This window comes from Acomys minous (genome assembly GCF_964271855.1).
Source record: "Acomys minous genome assembly, chromosome: 20".
NCBI classification, from domain to species: Eukaryota; Metazoa; Chordata; class Mammalia; order Rodentia; family Muridae; genus Acomys; species Acomys minous.
This window is the reverse complement of record NC_140502.1, coordinates 21,616,960-21,643,399: the sequence shown is the minus strand read 5'-3', so window position 1 is coordinate 21,643,399 and position 26,440 is coordinate 21,616,960. Positions and strand designations below refer to the sequence as shown.

Below are 26,440 nucleotides of genomic sequence, written 5' to 3'. Positions count from 1 at the left end.
GATCGCTGTGAGTTCGAGGCCAGCCTGGTCTATGAGGCGAGTCCACGACAGACAAGGCTACACAGAGAAACCCTATCTAGGAAAATAAAAAACACGCGCCGCCGCCGCCACCACCACCACTGCCACCTGTGGCTAAGGATAAGTAAAAATTTCAAGTCAAGTATATTTTAAAAATACACACAGGAGGCCAGGCAGCGGTGGCGCACGCCTTTAATCTTGGCACTTGGGAGACAGAGGCAGGGGGATCTCGGTGAGTTCCAGGCCAGCCTGAACTACAAAGCGAGTTCCAGAACAGCCAGAGTTACACACACACACACACACACACACACACACACACACACACACACACACTGCACACATGACAGGGAAGTGGGGTGAGGTGGAGTCTATCCCATGGTAAGCACCATGGATGTTACTACCAGAGAATTCTCTTCTCCTGGGTGTTTTCTGAATCCTGAGTCCCTTTGTGTACAGAGATGCCATCCCACCACCATTTAGAGAACTAATACCGGAAATAAATCCGATTTTACTCCAATTGCGTCCAGGCCCCCTTGCTCTGCTGTTTCTCTGGAGGTCTCTGTCCCCCCACCCGCTGTGCCTCTTTGTCACGCTGAGATCCGCAAAGTTTGCTTGTGACCGTCAAAGGCGCTCCTCGGCGTAGCCGCGGGTGATGATGCACGCGTCTATGATTTCCTGCACCCAAAAAGCTGAGATGCGGGGAGGGGTGGGTTTTGAGGTTGAGATCACTGCCTTTAATTCCAGTTCTCGGGGGGGGGGGGAGGGCAGAGGCAGGAGGAGCTCTGTGGATTTGGGGCCAGCCTGGTCTACGTAGTGAGACCTTGTCTCAAGAAACAAAAATCAAACAGAGCACTGGCTGCTTGCTCTTGTGGAGGACCCTAGGTTGGTTGCCAGCACCTACATGGTGTTTTCACAACCAAATAGATAGAGAAAATAGACACAGATATAGATATATTCCTGTTTCGGGGGATCCAGCGCCCTCCGCTGGCCTCTTTGGGCACCAGGCACGTTTGTGGTACACAGACATACATTGCAGATGAAACACCCATATGCATATGATTTTAAAATCTTAAAAAAAAAAAAAAAAACAAAAAACCCAAACACACACAAAAAACACCAGCCAAAGAAAGACCATCCGCACAGCAAAAGGCCAGACATTGCAAACTGGCAGGTGTGTTCCTGTGGCCAAAAAAAGAAAAAAAAAAAAAAAAGAGGTTTTAGAATTTGAATGAGTCGCTAACATCCATGACCAGGAGATTTTTACAGAACAACCCAGACTTCCAGATTCTCTGGCAACTTTGCCATCTGGCAGCTCAGGCTGGAGTGAAATCCTGGTGAGGGACACTCTCTTGAGGCACAGCTTTGGCTCACAAAGCTGGTGTGGTGAGTCACCACTGGCTGTGTGAGAGAGAAAAAACAAAAAACAAAAAACCAGCAAGAACTCTAAATTGAAACTACCTGTGTATGGGATGGCTGAGAGCAAAGGCTGTTTGCTGGAATCGGATCTGGCCGTGTGTGTGTGTGTGTGTGTGTGTGTGTGTGTGTGTGTGTGTGTGTGTGTGTGTGTAACTTGTGCATGTCGTAGGAGTAATTTGGGTAAGGTGTATCCTGAGAGAGCCTTGGTTTTTATTTTGTTTGTTTGTCTCGTTTTTTATCTTTCAAGACAGGGTTTCTCTGTGTAGCCATGGCTGTCCTGGACTCACTTTGTAGACCAGGCTGGCCTCGAACTCACAGCCATCCGCCTGCCTCTGCCTCCCTCGTGCTGGGATTAAAGGGCGTGCGCCACCACGCCCCGCTCTCAGAGAATCTTGAAAACTTCATTCTAGTTTGATGCCAGCCCCACTCTGTTTCCCTCCAAAGCTCCCCCTTGATCCTGGGCGGTTTGGGTTGGCCATGGAGATCCTGTTGTGTCCCTGTGACGATCTGACAAGGGGCTGGCGGATCCCATGCCTTCATCCCCGCCCCCGCATCTTTCAGGTCTCTTCTGCTCACAGCATTTCTAAATGAACAGTGAGTGCATTAGCCGGGGGGCGGTAGCACACCTGTAGTTTGAGCCCTTGGGCAGTAGAGGCCAGAGGATCAGGAGTTGAAGGCCAGTCTTGGCGACGCATTGAATTCTGATACAGCCTGAGTGACGTGAGACCCAGTCTCAAAAAAATAAACCAACAGCTCTGTGATGACTGGCTTAGTCTGGCTTGTAATCCTAAAGCTAGGGAGGCTGAGTCAGGTGGATCCCAGGTGCTTGCTTGCTGGCCAGTCAGCCTAGCTTACTGTTCTTTTTCAGGCCAGTGAGAGGCACTGATGGGGGAGAGGGGGGCGGGGCTGGAGAGATGGCTCAGCCGCCAAGCGCACTGGCTGCTCTTCCAGAAGACGGGGGTTCAGTTCCCAGCACCCACATGGGGGCTCACAGCTGCCTGTAACTCAAGTTCCAGGGGTTCTAACAGCACCTTGCCCTCGCTGGCAGCAGACAAAATACCATATACACAAAATAAAATAAATAGAGCCGGGCGTGGTGGCGCACGCCTTTAATCCCAGCACTCGGGAGGCAGAGGCAGGCGGATCGCTGTGAGTTCGAGGCCAGCCTGGTCTACAGAATGAGTCCAGGACAGCCAAGGCTACACAGAGAGACCCTGTCTCGAAAAAACCAAAAACCAACCAAACCAAAAAAATAAATAAATAAATAAAATAAAATAAAATAAATAAAAAGAAAAATCAAAGTAGATAGCTCCCGAGGAATGACACCTCATGTCATGTACACACAATAACAAACAGAGAAGGCAAGCAAGCATGCAGGCAGTCTGCCATCCATCCCTACTCTCGGGGTAGATTCCTCTCTAGCGGATGGTCCTGGGCCCCAGGATCCCTGACTCAGACCCCAGGTTCTTAGCCTCTGACCCCTGCCCTCTCTCGCCCTCCCAGGAGAACCCGTATGTCATGCGGCGGCCCAACTTCCAGGCCTTGTCTGGGAACGAGCGCTTCGAGGGCTTCTGCGTGGACATGCTCCGGGAGCTGGCCGAGCTGCTGCGTTTCCGGTACCGCCTGCGTTTGGTAGAGGACGGACTGTACGGCGCACCGGAGCCCAACGGCTCCTGGACGGGCATGGTTGGCGAACTCATCAACCGGGTACGGCTGGCAGGGGGCTGGGGGAGGAGGAAAGGATGGTGGGACCAGGTCAGCACAAAGGCAAAAGAGAGAGAGACAAAAGGTTGCTCAGCCGTTGCCAGTCACCTTTGCTCTGAGTGTTGGGGGTGGGGGTGGGGGTGGGCGGGTAGAAAAAAACCGCATCGTCGCGTCACTTCCTGTTTCTGCCAGATGTTCCTGTCACTCATGGGGCACTGGCATGGGGTTAGGAATCAGGTAAAATTCTGATGGTCAAGCGAGGGTTCCTTTAGGAAGCAAAGTGTCTTGCCCAGTACCGCTAGGGAGGCCTGGCACACTTCGGGCACCAAGAGTTATCTGTTGGGGCTTAGGGTATGTGGCCCAGCATGCAGGAGGCCCTGGTTTCAATCCGTAGAAACTGGGCGTGACGACACAGGCCTATAATCCCCAGCACTTGAGAGTCGGACGCAGGAGGATTCAAGGTCACTTTTCATTACACTGTAAATTTGAGGCCAGCCTGGGTTGTGTCACCTGAGACCTTGCTGCAAAACCAACTGAACGGAACCAAAACGAGAGCTGTCCGTCGCCTCTCATTAGGTGTTTGTGGGCCACCCGCCGTGTGCCTTGCCCTGTACTGGATTCAGTGATCTGGGACTTCGCCCTCAGGAGTTTAGAGTCTTGTTAGGGCCCAGGAAGCAAATGACCACAGTCCAGGGCCAGGTGGATTCTGATGGCACAAACTCAGAGGAGAGGCCCAGAGCAGAGAGCCCTAAGTGTGGCTCAGCACCCAGAACTTTCCAGAAGAGATGCTGCTGCCTGAAGTGATGTGCAAAGGGGGTAACATAAGTCAGATGTGGGGGCGCAGACCTGTCGTCCAAGCACACTGAAGGCTGAGGGGGGTGGGAGAGATCTTAGGCTTAAGGGTAACCTAGGCTGCAGAGCAAGACCCCCCTCCCTCCCCCCAAAAAAACCCCTCATGGTAGCACACACCTGTAATCATAACAGACGAGGAGCCGAGGCAGGAGGATTACTAACGCCAATCTCATGGTGAGTTCCAGACCAGCCAGGGCTGCGTAACGAGATCATGTCTCAAAAAACCAACCCCCTGCCCCCTCCATTCCCCCCCCCCCAGAAAAAAGAAAAGATACCACAAGGTTAGGGAGGTGAGGGAGGTAACAGAGGTGGAGCCTTCTGAGAGTGAGGCATTCTGGGTGAGGCAGCTGGGCCTGCCTGTGTGTAGGAAGTGCTTGGACGGAGGTAAGGAGGGAAGGGAGTCAGGCAGTGAGAGGTGTGAGGCAAGGGCACTGTGCAAAGAATATTCTGGAGTCGGACCAACCTGGACTGGAGTCCTTGGATGGATCTTTTCTCTACTCCGAACCCCACGTTTCCTCTCCCTAAGATATATATATACCTAACAGACCTGTAGCGAGAGTCTCAGGCCACACGGGCCAGTTCCTCATGTGCTGTCAGACAGCAGGGGACCGTGGAGTTTTCTCTCTCCATTTTTCATGTGTGCGTGCATGGATGCATGTTTTTGCATGTCTTGACTGGCTAGACAGTAGCTTTTTTTTTTTTTTTTTTTTTTTTAAAGACAGCGTTTCTCTGTGTAGCACTGGCTGACCTGGAACTCCTCTGTAGACCAGGCTGGCCTCAAATTCAGAGATTAAAGGTGTGCACCACCGTACCTGAGGATGGCCCTGTCCATCCTGTCCCCATGTTCCAACTCTTGAACACCACGCCCAGTTTATGAGAGGTGCTGGGGATTGAACCCAGGCCTTTGTGCATGCTAGACAAATACTCTGCCAACAGTCACAGCCCTGACCCCTGTAGGCTTTGTGGGGTTTTTTGTTTCTTTCTTTTTTTTTTTTTTTTGAGACAGGATCTCTCTGTGTTAGCCTTGGCTGTCCTGGATTCACTTTGTAGGTCAGGCTGGCTTCGAACTCACAGCAATCTGCCTGCCTCTGCCTCCCGTGTGCTGGGGATTAAAGGCGTGCGCCACCATGCCTGGTGGCTTTGTGGATAGAGGAAAGCCTATTGCAAAGACAGGCACCTGGTCCTGCACACCAGAGCTGGGGGTTCAGAGCAGGGGACTGCAGCGCCGGCAGCCTTGACATTGAACTTGGCCAGGCTCACTCTCCTGTCTCTCCCAAGCCAGAATTTACTGCTTGGAGCCCCTGAATGTCATCCAGAGAGACACAAGCAGGGCACTTTGTTACAAGGACATTTGTCCCTCAGGGCATTGAGTCTCTGTTATTTGAGCAGTTGTTTGAACAGCAGAACTTTTCCTCACTGAGAGCCTCTTCAGAAACTCACACAAAAGCAGAGCTGCTCCGGGGGAGGCAGGGGTGGGGCCCCTGAGTCCTAACTGCTTGGTCCCTGCTCCCACTCCAGCCTGCAGGCAAGCCCTAAGGCACGGTCCCCCGAGGCTGCCAGCTGATTTGAAAGCTTTTGTCCCACAGTAGGTGTTAGGGGCCGAGTCCCTGTATCCCCAAGAAGAGAAGAGGAGGCCCGAGGCTGGCAGTCCCGTATCTACAGTCTGGTCCTCTTTTTAAGAGCGGGTATACATATGGACAAGCCCCACCCCCACCCCCCCACCCCTGTGTTCCTGTGAAGGTCAGAAATCAGTTCACAGGAGTTGGTTTTCTCTTTCCACCACGCAGGCTCTGGGGAAACTGAGGCCTTGAGGCTTTACCCTCTGGGCTGTCGCACCAGCCCCAGGAATTGTTTTTGACTAGAACCCCCAGAAATAGGCAGCCTTCAGAGGAGTAGCCCCTCACTCCCCACTTCCAGGTGACATCACACTTGTCACCTAAGGAAGAGAGCTGTTTGCCTGACCTCAGGGGCATCTTCATCTTGGATGGCACTGGCCTTGCCTGGTGAGCACACACCGGTACAGTGCCTGGGCTCGCTGTAGCTGGTTACCTCGCAGCCGAGCCCTTTGAGTCTTGCTTCGGCTGTGCCCTGCCCGTGTGACCGTGTTAGGTAAGGCAGGTTACTTAACCACGTTGTACGCAGTGGGTTCAAATAAAATGAGAGGAATAGCTCCTGGTCCGTAGCAGCATGGCTGTGAGGAGCAAATGAATAAATCAATGTGTGTGTGTGTGTGTGTGTGCGCGCGCCTGTGTGCCTGTGACCCGTTCTGCCTGTGACCCGTTCGTGCATGGTCAGTTCGCACATGCACTCATCAGCTGGTATTTACTGAGCACCTACTGTGTGCCAGGCCCTCTGTTTTTACCCTGGAATAACCAAGCCACACCTGGCCTTGCCCTTACCTCAGCAGGACAAGCTGGTTTAAAGTGTGAGAGAAGATAGACTGACGTAAGTCTATTCAAAGTAGAGATTATAGAGGATACTTTAGGCCTGGGGCTGGAGTGTCCCAGGGACTATGGGAGGAAGGGCCCAGAGAGTGCAGGGTCCGATGACCCTTAGGAGGGGGGAGTGTGAAAGAGGAGGATGCTGTGGCTTTCCCTCCCTATGGCTGGCTGGAGCAACTGTGGACATTTACAGAGAGCCCAGTGAAGGAGAAGCAGGCTAAGAGCATAAAGACACGGAGGCTGGGTCCTACTGCGTCTGCGCTGCCCTCCCTCTCTCCGGCCCGCCTGCCTGCCTGCCTGCCTGCCATGGCGTGGCCAGGCTTGCAGAGCCACGTGGGCGTTCTTAACCACGCCACCCAACAATAGCAGCAGCTGCCCCTAGTTGACTTCACACCACGTGCTGGCAACATCGGAGCGCCACTGTCCTCCTGCCAGCCCGAGGCCTGGGGCTCAGCGGCACAGGACTACGTGTGTCCCAACTCCCAGGGCCTGCGGCCCAGCTGTGTCTGTCCCGTAGGCCACAGCCTTTGCAGACCTCCCAGCCTGCAAGCCTGGAGCAACCAGGATGGTGCTCGCTGTCCCCTACCGAATGTTCCAAGCTGCCCAGCCTCGTAGCCTCATGGTGAGGGAAGGGTTAGTATTTGCCTCAAGTGCAGCGAGGCCACCGGGTTAGTAACTGGGGGAACCAGAGTGGGCATCCCGACAGGCTGGTCCCAAGCTAGAGAGTGACTTCCGGACGGGAGGCAGCAGCTCAGCTCACTGGCATCTCCTGACTCCAGTCGGGAATTCTTGGTCCGTTTTTCCCACGCAGTGGCGACCACTGCCAGGGACTTTTGTTCCCACTGTGCTGGGACTTCAGGCTCTGTCCCTGTTTTCTCCTTTGTAAAGACTGATTTATTTTTACGTATATGAGCGTTTGCCGGCACGTAGGTCTATATAGCACCTCTGGATGTTAGAAAAAGGCGTCAGATAGTTGCTAGCTGTTATGTGGGTGCTGGAAATCAACCCTGGGTCCTCTGCTAGAGCAGGCCGTGCTATTAGCCACTGAGCCATAGCGCCAGCTTCATGGTTTTTTTTCCCTTTTATCTTCCTTCCTTCTTTCCCCCTTTCTTTCCTTCAACAAGATCTCACGTGTCCCACGCTGGCCTGGAACTCACCCCACTTTCCCCCCCGGGCAATCACGCGTGCTACATAAGCGCTCTGCCAAGCGAGTGCCAGCTCCAGCCCCTGCTCTTGTCAGCCTCCTCGCCAGCTGCCTCACCTCACGGCATCCTACACCCGTCAGTGCACAGTCTCTACAGTGCACGTCTGACGTTGTGCTGTTTTGCTTCAGCCAACGCCACAGAGCTTCAAGATAAAGCTTTCCAGGCCCTAAAAGCTAGACCAGATCTCTTCCGGTCAGCTTCAGGAGGCAGAGGAGGGGCTCGGGTTGAAGAAGGGAGGAGTTAAGCTCTGCTGCCACTGGGCCTGTTCCTCCAGCCATCCCTGGCCTGGGCGAGGGCGTTCTTTCCAGGCCTGCCTTGAGGCCTTAATTATGTACCTGATAGGTGTGTCCTGTGCTGTGAGCTGCCCTCGGGGAGTGTCAGGACCTTGGTCAGAGGACTGTCTTCCATTCCAGCAGCCAGGGCAGCTCGGGCAGCCAGTACCTTGAACCCCAATAGAAGTCTGAGGTCCACTGTGGCATCCATGCCAGGGACACAGTGGTTACCAGCTGTGGGGGAGGGGATCCCCTAGGATTCCTGGCAAGCCGCCACATCGCTCAGCCTCGGTTTCCCTTTTGGAAACAGTACAGTATTTTTTTCCCCCTCATAGAGCTTTGTAAGGCAGGCCATAGCACGTAGGCGTTCACTGCTGACGTCAACGGTCAGGGGGTGTTGGGACATTGCCTGTGGGGGTCAGATAACCCTGGTTTGAGCTGGGCTTGTTCCCTACATGTTGGTGTGACCCGCAGACAGGCATCTACCTGTCTGAGGCTTAGTGTACCCCTGACTTGGAGGGCCATCACTAAGGGACCACTGAGATCAGCACACACGCTGTCATAACCAATGCCCGCATCGCCTCGGACGTCACACGCTAGGGGGTCTGTAGAGCCGACGCCAGTCCGCGCATGCGCAGGTCCTCGGTGGACATCACACGCTAGGGGTCTGTAGAGCGGCTGCCAGTCCGCGCATGCGCAGGTACACGTTGTTTCTCCAGCCAAGCAAGCACATTGTAGCTGATTCTGGCTTGCTTGCAGTCTTCATCCGCCCCTGCCTCTGGGGACTGCACCAAGTCCTCTAGACTGGCATTTTAAAAAATACTCTGCTGTATTGGCGTTCTTGTTCCAGAAAGTTGACGTGTTAAGAAAGTTAGGTGCAGAGACAGGGAGGACTATTACCATAAAAACAGGTCTTCTGTGCTTATAAAACCACTGTCTTGGGCCTGGAGAGATGGCTCAGCAGCTAAGAGCGCTGGCTGCTTTTCCAGAGGACTCAGGTCTCATTTCCACCCACACCGCGGCTCACAGCTGGCCATAATTGAAGTTCCAGGACACCCAATACCGTCTCGGTCCTCCCCTGGCAACCAGGCAGGGTGCCAACGGGCATGCAGGCAAGGCAGCCGTGCACATGAAATAAAAACTAAAAACGAAACTAAAACATCATCTCCTAGCAAAGCATGGCGAAGCGTTCCTAAACAGTAAACAAAATCACTTTGTTACAGGCATAGGTTAGCTAACTGTGCGGTTATAAAAGCAGTGTTATAGCTGGGCGTGGTGGCGCGCGCCTTTAATCCCAGAGGCAGGCAGATCGCTGTGAGTTCGAGGCCAGCCTGGTCTACAAAGCGAGTCCAGGACAGCCAAGGCTACACACAGAGAGACCCTGTCTCGTAAAACAAAAAACAAACAAACAAACAAAAAAGAAACAGACAAACCCCAGTATTATTGTTATTCCGTTTTGCACAAAATATGCTTATATGGAAATGACATTCCTACAAGTTATCAAAAGTTGTCATCGTGTGCCTGGGGCTGTGGCCAGCTCAGCAGGAGCGTGTTTGCTTGGCTTGCACCAGCCTGGCTCTGAGCTCTACTGATCAGTCTCTGGTACCACAGAATCTAAACAAAACCACAATCCTTTTGTTTGCTCTGGTTCAAATGTGCAACACAAAGTGATACGAAAACCGTCGGAGGGAAGAGCAGGACCGTCAGTGTGGCTCAGCAATGGTCTCCCACCTCAGAGGCAGCCAGAATATAGGGCAGAGTTCTCATTAACATATATATATTTTTAATAATTTTTTTTTGATGCCGGGTAGGGGTACGGGCGGCTGCAGTGACGGCGCACGCCTTTGATCCCAGCAGCCCAGGCTGTCTTGGGACTCATTGTGTCGTCAAGGACGACTTTGAATTCCTGTTTCTTCTGCCTCCACTGCCCAAGTAGTAGGAAGATAGCCACTCACAACCGCACCCCGTTATGTCTTTACAGCTTTTATTTTTGCAAGCGTGGTGTCTTGTTACACGTAATGCTGTGTCCGTCGCTTTTGTCTTCACCTCAGTGTTCCTTGTGCCTTTGTTTTTACCCCTAAGTCTCACTGTGTAAACCAGGCTGGCCTCGAACTCACAGAGCTCCAACTGCTTGCACCTCCTAGTGCTGAGATTAAAGGGGTGTGCCGCCGTGCCTAGCCTATTGACATCCTTTTTGTGAGTATATATAGATCTGCCCCCCTTTTTTTAAATGGTTTTTTGAGACAGAGTTTCTCTGTATAACAGCTCTGGCTGTCCTGGAACTCACTCTGTAGTAGTCCAGGCTGGCCTTGAACTCCCGGAGATCTGCCTGTCTCTGCTCCCAAGTGCTGGGTACAGACTAGGGAGAGCAGCTGCGTGCTGGGTGCAGACTAGGGAGAGCAGCTGCATGCTGGGTACAGACTAGGGAGAGCAGTTGCATGCTGGGTACAGACTAGGGAGAGCAGCTGCATGCTGGGTGCAGACTAGGGAGAGCAGCTGCGTGCTGGGTGCAGACTAGGGAGAGCAGCTGTATGCTGGGTACAGACTAGGGAGAGCAGCTGTATGCTGGGTACAGACTAGGGAGAGCAGCAGCATGCTGGGTACAGACTAGGGAGAGCAGCTGCATGCTGGGTACAGACTAGGGAGAGCAGCTGCATGCTGGGTGCAGACTAGGGAGGGCAGCTGCTCCCCTGAAATTGGCGTCCTAAGGTGGTTAACCTGACAGCATATATACCATGTGAGACAGTGGGGAGAGCACTGTGGTATAAAGGAACGTGCTTGTGTGTGTTGTGTCTGTGTGTGTCCGAGTGTGTGTGTGTCCCCAAGTGTGCATGCATGTGTACCTGTGTGTCCTCAAGTGCGTGTGTGTTTCTGAGTGTGCGTGCATGTGTGTGTGTGTGTGTGTGTGTGTGTGTGTGTGTGTGTGTGTATGTGTGTGTTTGTGTGTTATTTAGGAAGAATTCAAAGAGATGAGGAAAGCTGCCCTGCGGGGACTAAGTACTGTGTATCTCATGTCTGGACCCTCAGCATTCTAGAACATTTTGATACTCAGCAGGCTCTTATAACACTGGCTGAAAGAGGAGTCTGGCCTGAGTGAAGAGTGTTCCCCAGCCAGAGGGTCGCCTGCGCCTAATAAGTAAAAGCACAGCTGTGTGAGGGCAGGAAGGAAAGAAGGCGGTGCCCGGGCGGTGGTCAGGGAAACAGAGCTCTGGAGTGGTTTTGAATTGCATTGTGAAGCCTACTACCTCAGGCTCTGGAGTATCCAGCTCAAAATTAACTGGTTTTTGTTTTTGTTTCTTTGTTCTTGTTTTTTCCAAGACAGGGTTTCTCTGTGTAGCCCTGCCTGTCCTGGACTCACTCTGTAGACCAGGCTGGCCTCAAACTCACAGAGATCCACCTGACTCTGCCTCCTGAGTGCTGGGATTACAGGCGTGCGCCACCACGCCCAGCTAACCGTTTCAATTTTTAAAAAGATGTATTTAATTTTATTCGATATATTTGAGCATTTTGCCTACACATATGTAAGGGCGCTACACATGTAGTTCCCACAGTGACCAGAAGAGGGCGATAGATTCCCCGGGCACTGAAGTGACAGGTGGTTGAACCAAACCCTTGTCAAATGACCTGTAAGAGTAGTGAGTGCACAAGCAAGGGCACATGCAGGCGGAACACTGTATAGATAATAAATATTTTTTTAAAAAGTAGCTGGGCGTGATGGCGCACGCCTGTAATCCCAGCACTCGGGAGGCAGGGGCAGGTGGATTGCTGTGAATTCAAGGCCAACCTGCTCTACAAAGTGAGTCCAGGACAGCTAAGGCTAACACAGAGAGACCTTGTCTCGAAAAACAAAACAAAACAAAACAAAAAGTAGTGAGCATTCTTATCCACTAAACCATCCTCCTCCACCCCCAAGAAAACACCTCTAGACTCACTGAGTACTTGCTTCCTGTTCCTCCCGTCCTCCACTCCAGCCTCTGCAGACCAAGAGGTTTGGTTCACTCGGTGCAGTTTTTATGTATCCAAGTGCGTGAGTGCTTTGCCGGTGGGTATGTCTGTGCACCACATGCATGCAGTGCCTGTGGCGGCCACAAGAGGGCATCCGATTTCCCCCAGAAGTGGAGTTAGAGCTGGTGGTGGCGTGGTACTGGGATCTGAGCCCAGGAAGAGCAGACAGTGCTCTTAGCTCTGAGCCATCTCGCCAGCCTCTTAGCACACACGTTGTTGTTTCTGATGTTCATCTACGTTATCACAGATGTCAGTACCACTGTCCTTAACAACAAACAAAACACGCCAGGCTCAACAAAACACTTTTTACAGCTGGGTTTTTCTTTCTTTCTTTCTTGTGTGTGTGTTTGGTTTTTGTTTTTGTTTTTAATTATTTAAGATTTTTATTTGTTTGTATACAGTGCTCTGCCTGCAGGCCAGAAGAGGGCATTAGATCACAATTATAGATAGTTGTATACCACCATGTGGTTGCTGGGAATTGAACTCAGGACCTCTAGCAGAGCAGTCAGTGCTCCTAACCTCTGAGCCATCTCTCCAGCCACCTACAGAGCTGGGTTTTTCGAGACAGGGTTTCTATGTAGCCCTGGCTGTCCTAGACTCACTTTGTAGACCAGGTTGGCCTCGAACTCACAGCGATCCGCCTGCCTCTGCCTCCCGAGTGCTGGGATTAAAGGTGTGCGCCACCATGCCTGGCTCAACAAAACATTAAAAAAAAACAGACGGGTGTGTGTGTGTGTGTGTGTGTGTGTGTGTGTGTGTACACATGTACATGGGTGCCATGGCACACAGTGGAAGCCAGAGGCCAACTTAACAGAAGTCAGCTCTCTCTTTCCACCGTGTAGGCTCCAGGGGTGGCAGGCTCGGCAGCAAACACCTTCCCTGACCCCTGAGCCGCCGTCTCTTGGTTCCTTCTTATTTGTCAGCATTGAGCTGGACAGACACACCACTCGGATCTTGTAAATGGCTACGGGGAGAAGGAAAAGTGTGTACCCTGGACATTCGCTTAGGAAACAGCCACAGTAAGAAAAGAGTGGAAGCAGATGGCGCAGGCGTGTGGGAGACTGTTGGCTGAGGGGAGGTTCGTTCCTGGAAGGCTTAGCCTGGGCTGGAGTGATAGTTGTGGCAAGTGTGCATGGGAGGCAGTCAGTGACTGTAGGGTTGGGCCGGCCCAGCCGAACGGGTGATGCATCCCGTTTCCAGCGTGCAGTGGTCAGGTTGAGAGATGCCAGTATTTGTCTGAAACTGAATGGGGAGACTTGGAGGATTCCGTTGATGGCCGGAGAGTGAGTTGTTAAGCTCAGCCCCCATCGGTGGCCAGCTGGGTGGCTTCCGGTCTTTGCTGGCACAGCCTCTGGCCCCCTCGGAGTTGGCGCTTGGCCTGTGGGCTTGTGGGCATGTTCCTGAGGGATACGTTCTGAGTAGGAGGGGCCGGGTCAAAGAATAGGAATTGTCTTGAAGGACAGACCGCCAAGTGGCCGCTCAAAAAGGTTCCGCCAACTTATATTCCCACCAGAAGTGCAGGAGAAATGTCATGTTTCCTGAGCGCTTGCCAACAGCGGATCTTATCAGTCTGGGGGAGAAAAAGGCTGTGCCAATGAAGAACACACAGAATGGTATCTGATTGCTTTAACCTAAGCAGGGTGTCACATGACTGCAGCCCCCATGTAGACATAGTGTGTCTTTAGCATTTTATTTTATTTATTTATTTAACTGTGGTTTTCCGAGACAGGGTTTCTCTTGTAGTCCTGGCTGTCCTGGACTTGCTTTGTAGAAGAGCAGGCTTGGCCTCGAACTCACAGTGATCAGCCTGCCTCTGCCTCCCGAGCGCTGGGATTAAAGGCGTGTGCCACCATGCGTGGCTTGTAATTTATTTTTGAGGCTGAGTGTCACATAGTCCAGGCTGGCCTCGGAGCTCGCGGAGGATGACTTTGAACTCCTGATGCTTCTGCCGCCACCTCCTGAGTCCTGAGATTGTAGGCATGCGCCATCATCCCTGGACCTTTATTTTCCCAGGTGGATTCTCTGTACAGAGTGACCAGTTAGCCAAGTGTGATGGCGTACACCATTAACCCCAGCAAAGACGGCGATCTCTGAGTTCAAGGCCAGCCTGGTCTACACAGTGAGACCCTGCCTTAAACAAACAAACAAAAAGAAAGAAAGAGACCAGATGAGGCCTGGAGATGTAGCTCAGTGGTAGAACAGTTGCGTGTCATATGTGAAGCCGTGGTTTCCACCCCCAGCCCTTAGAAAAGGAAAGAAAGAGCCGGGCGGTGGCGCACGCCTATAATCCCAGCACTCAGCAAGGCAGAGGCAGGTGGATCTCTGTGAGTTCGAAGCCAGCCTGGTCTACAAAGTGAGTCCAAGACAGCCAGGGTTGTTACACAGAGAAACCTTGTCTCGCGGTGGGGGGGGGCAGGGGGCAGGGGGGGGTGAGGAAAGAGACAGAGATAGACAGACAGACAAACAGACCCTCTTGTGGCTTTGTGTGTATATTGTTGAATTGCTTTTTAGAAGGACCATAGCCGTGCCTTGTCACTGTTTCCATGGGTCACCCCCCCGCCCCCCCGGCTTTGCCTGCTGGACCACAGTGGGGCTGATATGGTCAGATGGGTGAATAGAGCCCAAATTCAACTCAGAGTGGGTCCGATAGGGTGATGGACCCGCCTTGTACTTTCCCAGTTCCTGGCTGTAGGGTTGAAATTCACATATCCAGGAGCTGGTGGAGCTCCAGGTTGGCGCACAGACCCAGGGAGCCAGGGCCACCGCGGTAGAAAGAGCCCGTCCCTGAGAACACTCCGTCTTTTCCAGGATAGTAGCTCAGAAGCAGTTCTTCATCCTCTGGGGGGCATCTCGGAGATTAGGGAGGAGATCAGCATCTTGAAAGGAGCAGGGTCGTGGTCCACGCAGAGGCAGGTGGATGCTGGAAGATGGCTGTGGGTTACTGTGCCTGTAATCAAGCGGTGACTCAATTGCAGTTGCTACCCTGAATGAAGTGTCTTTATCGGAGCAAATCAGTACAGCTGACGGCCCACTCGAGCGACCCAGCCCATGCCTTTTCATCCACACTGATTCCAAAGGGCCACCCGAAGCCGAATGCAGGTCCTCGAAGCCTTGCCTTGGGGCAGCGTCAGTATTCCCACTTTCCGTCCTTGAACCTGGCTTTGTGGAGCTCCATCTCCAGGGTCCCCACAGCGCCGCGCTGACCGCTCCGTGGGCAGCAGTGTGCTGATCACACCCAGGGAGCTGAAAGTAGCTTCCTTCGTGGGGTTGGTTAGCAGTAGGCCTTGCTGAGGTCAGCTGAGACCAGCCTGGAGAGAAAGCAACCGATTACCTCACTGGAATCATAGCAGTTACGTGATGTGAGTAAGTGTGTGTGTGTGTGTGTGTGTGTGTGTGTGTTGTGTGTGTGTGAATGGGTGTGTGCAAGTATGTTTATAGTGTGTGAGTGTGTGCATGAGTGTGTATGGTGTGTGTGAATGAGTTGTGAGTGTGTGTATGTTGTGTATCTTGTGTGAGTGTATATGTGTGTGTGCACGCACGCACATGCGTGTGGACTGGAGGTTGAACCTAGAGCCTCGTGCATACACTGAGCCATGGTCCCAGCCCTTAAGCTCTTGGTCCTCCCCACTCAGTCTTCCAAGTGCTGAAACTGCTGGGGGTGCACACTCATCCCTCCCTCATAGTCGTTTGAGCAGAAGGAAGTGTGTGTGTGTGTGTGTGTGTGTGTGTGTGTGTGTGTTGTACATGCGCGTGCATGTCTGTGTGTGCTCATGTGCATGCAAAGCTCATGTGGAGCCCAGAGGTTAGTGTCTGGTGTCCTCTTCTCTTGGTTCTTTTTTTTTTTTTTTTAAGATTTATTTATTGTATGTATGTGAACGTGTACATTTATACATGTGCACCACACGTGTGTGCTTGGTGCCCAGAGAAGAAACCAAAAGAGGGCTTTGGATCCCCTGGAACTGGATTTACAGATGGTTGTGAGCTGTCATGCGGGTGCTGGGAATTGAACCTGGGTCCTCTTAACCGATGCGCCGTCTCTCCAGCCCTCCATCTTTTTTTTTTTTTTCAAGAGTCTTCCCTGAACTTGCCAGCTAGACTGGCTGGCCGGTGAGCTCCAGGAACTAGCCTGTGTGTCCCCTATTCCCCCAAGTACTAAGGTTACAGGTGACGCCCCCCCCCCCTCCATGCCCAGCTTTTACGTGGGAATCTGAACTTAGCTCCTCCCACACACACTTCACCCGCCGAGCCGTCTCCCCAGCTCCAGGAAGAATTGCCAACCAACCTGGCATGGTGGGGCTACAGAAATCCCAGCACTCGTGTGGCTAAGGCAAGAGGCTTACAGACAGATCTAAGCCTACCTGAGCAGCGATGCAAGAGTAAACGGGGGCTGGAGAGATGGCTCAGAGGTTAAGAGCACTGACTGCTCTTCCAAAGGTCATGAGTTCGGTTCCCAGCAACCACATGGTGGCTCACAGCCATCTATAGCAACATCTGCAGAATGCTGTATACATAATAAATAAATAAATCTAAAAAAAAAAAAAAAAGTAAAAGGGGGGGTGGTGGTGAGGCAGTGAGATGGCTCAGGCCAGAAGAGCCCTCGCTCCCAACGCTGGTGATCTGAGCTCAGTCTCTGGAACCCACATGATAGAGAGAGAGAGAGACTGCTCCTGCAGACTGCCCCTGCTCGCACAGGAGCACCATGGTGTCTACTGCACACACGTGTGTGCACGCACACACATAAAAAGAATTCTGGGGTGTATAGCTCAGTGGTTGGTACTTGGGAGTAACAACATCCGCCTTAAGACTGAGGGATTCAGAGGGTAGCAACTCTGCCCACAGTCCCACAGCAGAAGACTGTTTTTGCTTGGTGCCGGTTGACGTTTGGCAGGTGTTTGGGTTTTATTGGTAATCTTTACCCCACTAGATGGCGTGACTTCCACCCACCTGTCTTCCAAAGCGCCCATCCGGCTTTGCATTGGGAGAGAGTCTGGTCAGTCCCCCTCAGCTTGGCAGTCGGAAAGGTCCAGAAGTGGGCAGAGTGCTGGTGTCACGTGGGATGCCGTTTGGGGCTGTAGCGGGTGTCCTCTGTTTGGGCTTGTCCTTTGAGACACCCCTCCTGGCTCCTTGAGGGCCCCATAGGACACCCAACACCTGATCAGGCATCTAAAGACTGTGTGGCCCGAGCGCCCACTGGGTCTCGACTTGCGTGGGTCATTTCTGCCTGTCGTGGGCTTGCTAAGTGACAGAGTAAGAGACCTCTGACTCAGGAATGAGAGACTTCTCCCCTCCCCGCCCCCACCCCATAAGGAACCACACAGGAAGGATTTTTGGCAGTGCTCCAGCTTTGCAAACGCACCGGAGCTAGGCTTGGCTGCCCACCCGTGCAGAGCACAGCCACAGCCCTAGCTCTGACACCAAAGGCAAAAGCTAGAGCTGTTTATCAAAAGGCGCTACAGCTTGGCCCCCTTGAGGCAGGCTCTAGGCGAAGCCAGCCCTGATCTGTTACAGGGACAGAACGAAGGAGCCCCTGCTGCCCAGGCTGGAGGGAAGCAGGGACTGGCTCTCCATCCCGCAACCTTGGCACCGGCCTCTGGAGCAGTGGTTCTCAGCCTGTGGGTCGCGACCCTCTCACGGAGTGGGGGGGAGGGGGCCGTCGCCTCAGACCACCGGGAAACACAGGTGGTTTACATTACAATTCATAACAGCAGCAAAATTGCAGAGAGCAAGTCAGTAGCAATGAAATGATTTTATGGTTGGGCCCTGGGGTCCCTACAAACATAAAGAACTGTCTTAAATAAGGGTCGCAGCGTTAGGAAGGTTGAGCACCGCTGCTCTAGAGCCCCCCCTACTGGTGGAGCATCTGGCAAAACCAAACGTGGGTTGCAGGCTGCCTTCCCTCCCGGATCTGGGTTTGGACATACCAGAGGGGCGCTCGCAAAGGCTTTAGTTGGCTTTGGGGCACTCAGATGAACCCTCCCTCCATCATGTCTTGCGTTCTTTTGTTAAGTAATCAGTCAAAATAATGGTTTTTCATTAGAGAGTTTTCATGCATAATTTATTTTTATTAATTCCCCTCTTGCCTCTTCAGCCCTTCAGCCCCACCCTTGTGTCCTTCAGTTGCCAGCAGTCTTTTCTGCCCTCGTAACAGATGTATTCTCTTTCCTTACCTTTCCTCCACCTCCTCGTTGCATCCTCTTTATTTATTCATGTTTCCCCACTCCCTTAGAACTGCAGACTGAACCTAGGGTTTCATACAATCTAGCCAAAACCCTTTTTCTTTTTTCTGCCCCTCGCCCCACGGTCTCCTTTCTTTCTTTCTTTGTTTCTTTCTTTTTTTTTTTTTTTTTTTTTGGTTTTTCGAGACAGGGTTTCGCTGTGTAGCCTTGGCTGTCCTGGACTCGCTTTGTAGACCAGGCTGGCCTCGAACTCACAGCGATCCGCCTGCCTCTGCCTCCCGAGTGCTGGGATTAAAGGCGTGCGCCACCACCGCCCGGCACGGTCTCCTTTCTATACCCACACAGTGGAATCTTACTCTGCTATGAGGAAAAATGAAATCGTGAAATTTTCAGGAAAACAGTCACCATGCTCCTCTCTCAAGACCCTGCATCTAACTGCCCTCCCCTGAGGCTTCGTCTCCCACCTGCTTGGCCAATTAAGGGGTCTCAGTAGATATTTAAAGATCTGTCGTGTAGAGGAGCGGATGGATGAGGTTGGTGGTGACGGCAGTGGGGGGCGGGGGGAATAGAGAGGGAGATGGCTGGGAGAGGCCTGCAGGCAAGCAGGGCAGGGCCTCTGAGGCAGGGCCTTAGGGAAGGAGGCAGAAGTGAGCTGTGCTGTGGCCTGAGCAGGAGCCAGCATCGGAGGCGGGGAGCGGTGATGCCGTTCCTCGGGTGTTTAGGAGCAGGGTCAGGAGGGCCGAGCATCGGGGAGACGGAGGAGTGCGGAGGGACCGCCAGGCTTCTGTCACGGAGGGACCCGGAAGACAGGATCCAGAGAGCTGCTGGGGACACCGAAGAGACTGAAGTCCCTACGGGTTCCCTAGAAGTTCAGGGGCTTGCTCGGGAGACGTGGCTCGGCAGCGAAGAGCTGGCTTCTCCTGGCAAGGACCCGGGATCAGTTCCAAGCACCCGCATGGTGACTCACAGCTGTCTGTAGCTCCAGTTCCAGGGGGTCCGACAGCCTGTTCTGATCTCTGTGGTGCACATACATACATAATACATACATGCATCCAACACCCTATTCTGATCTGTAGTGCATACACACACACACATCTGACAGGCTCTTCTGATCTCTGTGGTGCACATACATACATCTGACACCCTATTCTGAGCTGTGGTACATATATATATATATGTATGTATATATGTATATACGTATATATGTATATGTATGTATATGTATATATATGTATATACGTATATATGTGTATGTATACACACACACATCTGACAGCCTGTTTTGATCTCTGGTGCACATACATATATACATATATACATACACACACATACATACATACAAGCATACATACATCCCACACCCTGTTCTGATATCTGCCTTGCACACACACACACACAAACATACATACATACATACATACATACATACATACAGGCAAAACGCTCAAACGCATAAAATGAAAATAAACCTTTAAGACAAGGTCAGTCACACTCATGTGCACAGCTCCCCGCAAACACAGAAGAGTCAGGCCTGAGACTGACTTCAGACGCCCCCAGCTTTGGAGGGTGGGACCAGCGCACACGGGAACCGCCACCAGAGGGCGAGTGGTTCCAAATCCCAGAATCAACTAGGTCAAAGCGCCCGCTCTCTCCTCCTTTCTTCTCACAAGAAATGGCGGTGTGAAGGATCTCTCTGCACAGAGCCACTCTGGGGAATCAAACACCCCCGGAACGGTGGCCAACGTGGGGCAGTATTGTGCGTGGGGCAGTATTTAACCTAGCTGGGATTCCCGTGTGTGGGTACAGGGGAAGAAGGCACATTGGAGGCCCAGGAGGTGCTGGTGATGGTCCCGCCTCAGCAAAGGATTATGGGACATGAGATCCACTGGCTCCTGTGCTGAGCTGGCCCCGTGCAGTTGTCACAGACAGATGAAGGGTCTGTGGTCCAGGAATGGAGGCACAGAGTCTAATAGACATTTTGTAGTTTGAGCTAAGTGCTGAGGGGTGTCTGGGCTGGCTGAGGGGCTTTGGAGGAATGGCTGGGGTCACATGCACACTTTTTTTTTTTTAAGGATTTATTTATTATTATGTAGACAGTGCTCTGCCTGCACGTACATCTGCAGGCCAGAGGAGGGCATAAGATCACATTATAGATGGTTGTGAGCCACCATGTGGTTGCTGGGAATTGAACTCATGACCTGTGGAAGAGCAGTCAGTGTTCTTAACCTCTGAGCCGCCTCTCCAGCCCCACTTTTTTTTTTCTTTTTTAAAAGAGAAGGTTTCACCCTATAGCCTTTGTTGGCCTGGAACCACATATGTAGACCAGGCTCACCTCACACTGAGAGATGTACAGAACTTGGGGAGAATTCAAGTCAGCAGCGGGTGATGTGAAAAAAAGGGAGCCCTGGAGACACAGTGGGCTCTGTGGGACCCCAGAGAAGCCTAATTTCTTAACACTGACAAGTTGGTTGTCCTTGAGCCCTGTCCTCTCTCTTTCTTTCTTTCTTTTTTATGTGCATTGCATGTATGACTGTGTGAAGGTGTCAGATCTTAGAGTTACAGACAATTGTGAGCCACCATGTGATTACTGGGAATTGAACTCAGGTCCGCTGGAAGAGCAGTCAGTGCTCTTAACCTCTGAGCCATCTCCCCAGCCCCCTGTTGATTGTGGGTTTGTGTTTTGGTTTTGGTTTTTTGGTTTTTGGTTGTTTTGTTTTTGAGACAGGGTTTTCTCTGTGTAGTCCTGCGTGTCCTGGACCTTACTTCTGTAGACCAGGCTGACCCCGAACTCACTGAGATCTACCTGCCTCTGTCCCCCGAGTGCTGGGATTTCTTTCATTTGTATGACTGTTTCGCCTGCATGAAAATATGTGCACCAAGTGGATGCCTGGTGTCTGGTGACAGAGGTCAGAGGAGGGCATTGAGGTCCCTGGAACTGGAGCTGCCATGTATGTGCTGGCAATCGAACCCTGGCGCCCTCTGGAAGAGCAGCCTGGGCTCTTAGCCACTGAGCCATCTCTCCAGCCTCCTGATGTGTTTTGAACAGATCATCATCCATCCCTTTGGCTTATATGTGGGGAGTGGATGTGGACTTCATGAGCGTTGGGAGGGTGCTGAGGAGGCAAGCATGGCTGTCAGGAAAAGCGCTGGGTGTCACAGGCGGGGGAGGAGGGGACAGACCTGGGAGTATCCTGGAGCAAAGCTACCAGCCTTAACTGCTGGAGAGTGTAAGGCCGTAGATGTGGGGCTCAAGGCTGGGCTACAAGAGGCCACTGAGCTACAAGGGATGGTCGGAGAGCAAAGGGGAGCCCTACAGGCTTTCTGAGAAGGAGGGGATCCCACAGACAGTTGGCCCAAAGACCGTAGAGCCCTGGAGCATGTCTGAAAGGCTGTTTCCGTATGTCTGCACTAGGGTCCTGACCACAAAGAGGGATTCTTGGGGGTCAGGATGTCTCTCTCTCTCTCTCTCTCTCTCTCTCTCTCTCTCTCTCTCTCTCTCTCTCTCACTCACACACACACACACACACACACACACACACACACACACACACACGAGGGGGGTATCCCTTCATTAGCCATGATGGCTCCCACACCAGTTCACATCTTGGTCATAAATGTGACCGCTTTAGAAGAAAAGGGACAAGCGCTCCCAACTCTCAGCCCCCAGGAATCCCTGTGCGCATCATCAACACCTCCTCCTCTGGCTTTGCCTCAGGGCTGAGCTGTCTCCCGCACTTAAGCTATATTCGGCTGGTCCTCACCCACCCTGCATTCCTTGTTGAACCTGCGCTGTGTCTCTCGGCTCTGGTTCTGGTTCGTCATCAGGTCCCTGACATTGAAGTAGTCTTTGAGGTCAGCCTCCCCTCTCTCTCTCTCTCTCTCTCTCTCTCTCTCTCTCTCTCTCTCTCATTTGATCCAGCTAATTTGATCCATGGTCTCTCACTGCCTGGAACTCGCCAGGCACACTGTACTGACTGACCAGTGAGGCCCATGGATCCTCTTTTCGCCCAGCCTCCCCCCCTCCCCCGCGCCCCATTCTGTGGTCTCAGGTGAATTCCACTGCGCCCAGCTTTTCCACATGGGTTGCCGGATTTAACTCTGGTTCCCTTGCTGGCTAGGAAGGAAAGCACTTTCGGGCTGAGCTGCCTCGCCATTGCTGACGTTGAGTTTTATTATTGCGACGGGTATCCTTTGGACCTGTGGCATTTTCCTCTGACCCGGGATTACGTATCGCCTGTTCGCAATGTTTGGATCTAGGATAGGATCGCCTCTCGCTCATCCAGGATGCCCACCTGGCTCCCAGGTCAGACCCTAGGCTCTGTTGCTGCTCTCCTCAGCCCCAGCCTTTTCTGGGGCACGGCTGCTGTTCTCAGCCTTGGCCTCCAGGGGGAGCTCTCTCCCTACATTTGGGTTTCAGACTCCCCTTCTATCTCCAGCCCCTGGTGCTGCAGTCTAGCGGATGACACTGAAGTGTAGGGAAGGGGGACGTGCAGGAGCCATGTCCCAGCATCCTTAAGACCGGTGCTTGAAGTCATACAGTAACGGGGGCGGGGTGACCAGGGCTCTGCATTCCCCAAACCTGCTCTGTTTCCCAACTGTGAGTGTCACATAGCCCCTACTGGGCCCCCGAGGGATGTCACCGCATGTCCCTACCTGAGTGTGTGTCACCGCCGGCCGGTGTCTCTGCACACGCATAGGCAGGGTGCATGGCGCACGCTGTGCTGTAGAAGTGCCTGGACCGTGTGTGTCCAGTACCGCAGGTGCATGACTGTGTACTAAATGCAGGATCTCCCCCGCTCTGTCTCAGCCCTCAGCCGGCAGCTGGCTAGTGTCCACAAAGTGAGCTGGCCGTGGAGGATCACTCAGTTCTTTTCTGAAAGGGGTTCCCTGCAGGTCAGGCCAGCCCAGCCCACACACCTTTTCCTCCGTCCACACTGGAAGCATGGGCCTTTCCTGAGGGAACTGCACCCTGGTCCTGTGTCCTCCAGACACTTGCGTAGAGCACCCTCGTGTGCTGGAGCGGAAGACCTGTGGTTACCTCCTACTTCAAAGTCCCCAACTGCTGCCTTTCCTTTGTCCGTGCCTTTGCCCTCTCTGAGACTCAGTTTCCCCATCTATAAATAGAGCTAGCCAGCCATAGCTCGGAGACCGTTTGGGGAGGGGCACAGAAGATGAGTAGGGAGAAGTTCTAACCAGGGGCTTGAGGAGACGGCTCAGCCGGTAAAGTGCTTTCCACACAAACTTGAGGGCCCGAGTTCAGAGTCCCAGCACGTAAAGCTGAGCGTGGCCGCAGTTTTGCCGGGCACGCGGAGACAGGAGGGATCACCGGCTCTGGCTCGCCAGCCTGCCTAGCTGGATCAGTGAGCTCCAGATTGGGCGAGAGACCCTGCCACAAAAAGTATAGTATAGAGCCGGGCGGTGGTGGCGCACGCCTTTAATCCCAGCACTTGGGAGGCAGAGGCAGGTGGATCGCTGTGAGTTTGAGGTCAGCCTGGTCTACAAAGCGAGTCTAGGACAGATAGAAAACAAAAAACCAATGCCCAGCCTGGACCTTTGGCTTTCCTGCGTGCATATTTCATATCCCCCTCCACAGGTATGCACACACAGACGTATGTACACACATCCACGCACACTGAAAACAAATGAAACAAAACACTTGTAGCCATCTATTATCAAGGCCCCAGAGCAAGCCAGTGTCCAGGCACCCGGGAGCCAGTGTCCTGTTTCCTGTTGACATGAGGATGCAGGATAGACAACAGTATGGGGCTTTAAAAACAAGACTGTCAGCCGGGTGAGGTCGTGGCACACGCCTTTAATCCCAGCACTCGGAAGACAGGCTGGCTGACGCAGTGAGTTCGAGGCCAGCCTGGTCTACAAAGTGAGTCTAGGATAGCCAAAGCTATACAGAGAAACCCTGTCTTGGGGAAAGGAAACACACACACACACCAAAAACAAACAAACAAAAAAGACTGTCAAGCCCGGTGGTGGTGGAGCACACCTGTAATCCCAGCATTCAGAAGGCAGAGGCAGGTGGATCTCTGTAAGTTCGAGGCCAGCCTGGTCTACACAGTGAGTTCCAGGACAGCCAAGTCTGCCCAGAGAAACCCCGTCTCAAAAAATAAACGAGGCTGTCCGCCTGTGCTGCTAGCATTTGGGAGGTGAACGGAGGAAGAGAAGGCATTCGGTGCTAGCCTTGGCTATAGGGTTAGTTCAAGGCTAGCCTGAGCAACACGAGAGCCTCTCTCCAGACAGAAGCTGGTCAGCTGCAATGGTCTTGACCATAGTGTGGTTAGGACCTGGCAGGCCAGAGGGACCGGATTAGAGCTGCGGCCAGTCTCGACTCTGTCTCTCTTGGTGGTGCCTGCGGGCGTCTCTAACTGCCCACCTCTGTCTCCTGCCCCCCTCCGTCCGCCCCACCTGCTTCCCCTCCAGCAGAAGGCAGACCTGGCGGTGGCAGCCTTCACCATCACTGCCGAGAGGGAGAAGGTCATCGACTTCTCCAAGCCCTTTATGACCCTGGGGATCAGCATCCTCTACAGAGTGCACATGGTACGGTCCCCTGGGAGTAGCGGGGTGGTTGTGGCCCAGCATCGGGGACCACCAGCTGAGCACACAGCTGGGGGCGGGGGAGGAGGGGGTTTTGGGGCCTCTCTCACTGCCCTTTGTCTCCTAGGGCCGCAAACCTGGCTACTTCTCCTTCTTGGACCCCTTCTCCCCTGCCGTGTGGCTCTTCATGCTCCTGGCCTACCTAGCTGTGAGCTGTGTCTTGTTCCTAGCCGCCAGGTGAGTGGGCCAGCTGCTGCAGGGCTCGGGAGCGGGGAGGGAGGGGGCGGGGGAGAAGGAGGAGTCGGGAGAGGCATCCCACAAGCCACCTGCGCCGTCCTGCTTTTGTTGGGGCTGAACATTGTAGGGTCACAGGTGCCCTGGATCTGCCTGCCTCTCTTTCTCGCCCTGTCTTTCCCCCTCTGGGGATCTAACTTGGGTTTCGGGGAGTCTCTGCCAGGCCCCTCCCCCCTCCTTTTGGCTCCACTGCAATGTCTGGTTCTGAGGTGTGTCAGCATATCTGCTCTCCATGCCCTCCTCTTCTCTTCCGTCACTCACCCCCCCCACACATCCCATCCCTTCTCTACTGCATGTGTCCGTCATTTTCCCCTCCCCGCCTTCCCTTTCTCAGCACAGTGGCCTCGCCTCTTTCACCCTCCCCTTCTCCTCATCCCCGCCTCCCCCCGCCCATCTCTCCACAGGCTCAGCCCTTACGAGTGGTACAACCCGCACCCGTGCCTTCGGGCGCGTCCCCATATCTTAGAGAACCAGTACACGCTAGGCAACAGCCTCTGGTTCCCCGTGGGTGGCTTCATGCAGCAGGGTTCGGAGATCATGCCCCGGGCGCTGTCCACGCGCTGCGTCAGCGGAGTCTGGTGAGCAAGCCTCTTTTATGTATACTGTGAGGGCTGGGAGGCCTTCCGTTCCGGGGCTGGGGGCTGCTGTGCTCTCGCTGGCAACTCTCTGGTCCTCACTGTGCCTATGCAGTGAGGAGCTGGACCTCAGCAAAGCAGACCACTGTCGCTATGGCCTTGGGTGGGTGGGGGGGACGTCCCTCTCCTTGACTCAGTTTCCCCCGTCTGAAAAAAAAATGAGACAGAAAGGGCACAGCATTTGAAGATGGCTGGGGCAGGGGAGTTATGAATTTGAGACCAGTACGTCAAGTTCAAGGCCACCCTCAGTTACTAATAGGACAAATTGTCTAAAACAAACAAACAAACAAACAAACCAAGGATTGGGGCATAGCTTGGTGGCAGAGTACGTGGCTCGCACGTACTAGGGCCCGAGTTCAATGCTAAGCACATGAGAGGGGAGGGCCCACGGCTGGGGTATCAGTGAGTCTGTTATGGAAAAGTGACATAAGCCAAGCCATCTGGGGAAAGAGGGACATTGCTAGTATGTCTGCGACATTGCCCTGGTTGTTAGAGACTTAACACACAGCAAGGAAGCTCCTAGCCCTTCATAATGTCTGGTCCACATTTAAAAAAATTTATTTTTCTGTGTGTGTTCTTGTTATATGCAGATGCACGTGTGTATACAGGGACAGGTGCCTCTGTATGTGAGGTTTTTAGGTTTGTTTGTCTTGGTGTGTGTGATGGATGTGGTGTGTGTGTGTGTGTGGAGGGGGACATCTATACATGCGGGTGTGTTTGCACATGTGTGCAGGAGTGTGCAGAGGCCAGAGGTTGACACTGGATGTCTTTCTCGGTCGCTCTCCGCTTTATTTTTTGAGGCAGGGTCTCTCACTGAACCTAGCGCTCACCGATCTAACTAGAAGGTCAGAGAGATGGCTCCGTGGGTGCAAAGGC

At 53.1% G+C, this 26,440-nt stretch overlaps 1 protein-coding gene across 2 annotated transcripts in view; it reads left to right on the top strand.

Moving 5' to 3' along the window:
• Positions 1-26,440, top strand: part of GRIK5 (glutamate ionotropic receptor kainate type subunit 5) — a 72,822-nt gene that overhangs the window by 29,182 nt on the left and 17,200 nt on the right. The window contains exons 12-15 of one of the 2 annotated variants that reach the window (XM_084770272.1): positions 2,938-3,141; positions 24,522-24,638; positions 24,763-24,872; positions 25,334-25,507. In XM_084770272.1, the coding sequence (XP_084626398.1) occupies positions 2,938-3,141; positions 24,522-24,638; positions 24,763-24,872; positions 25,334-25,507 (605 nt within the window). The remainder of the gene's footprint in view (positions 1-2,937; positions 3,142-24,521; positions 24,639-24,762; positions 24,873-25,333; positions 25,508-26,440) is intronic. The other variant, XM_084770273.1, reaches the window with a different exon arrangement.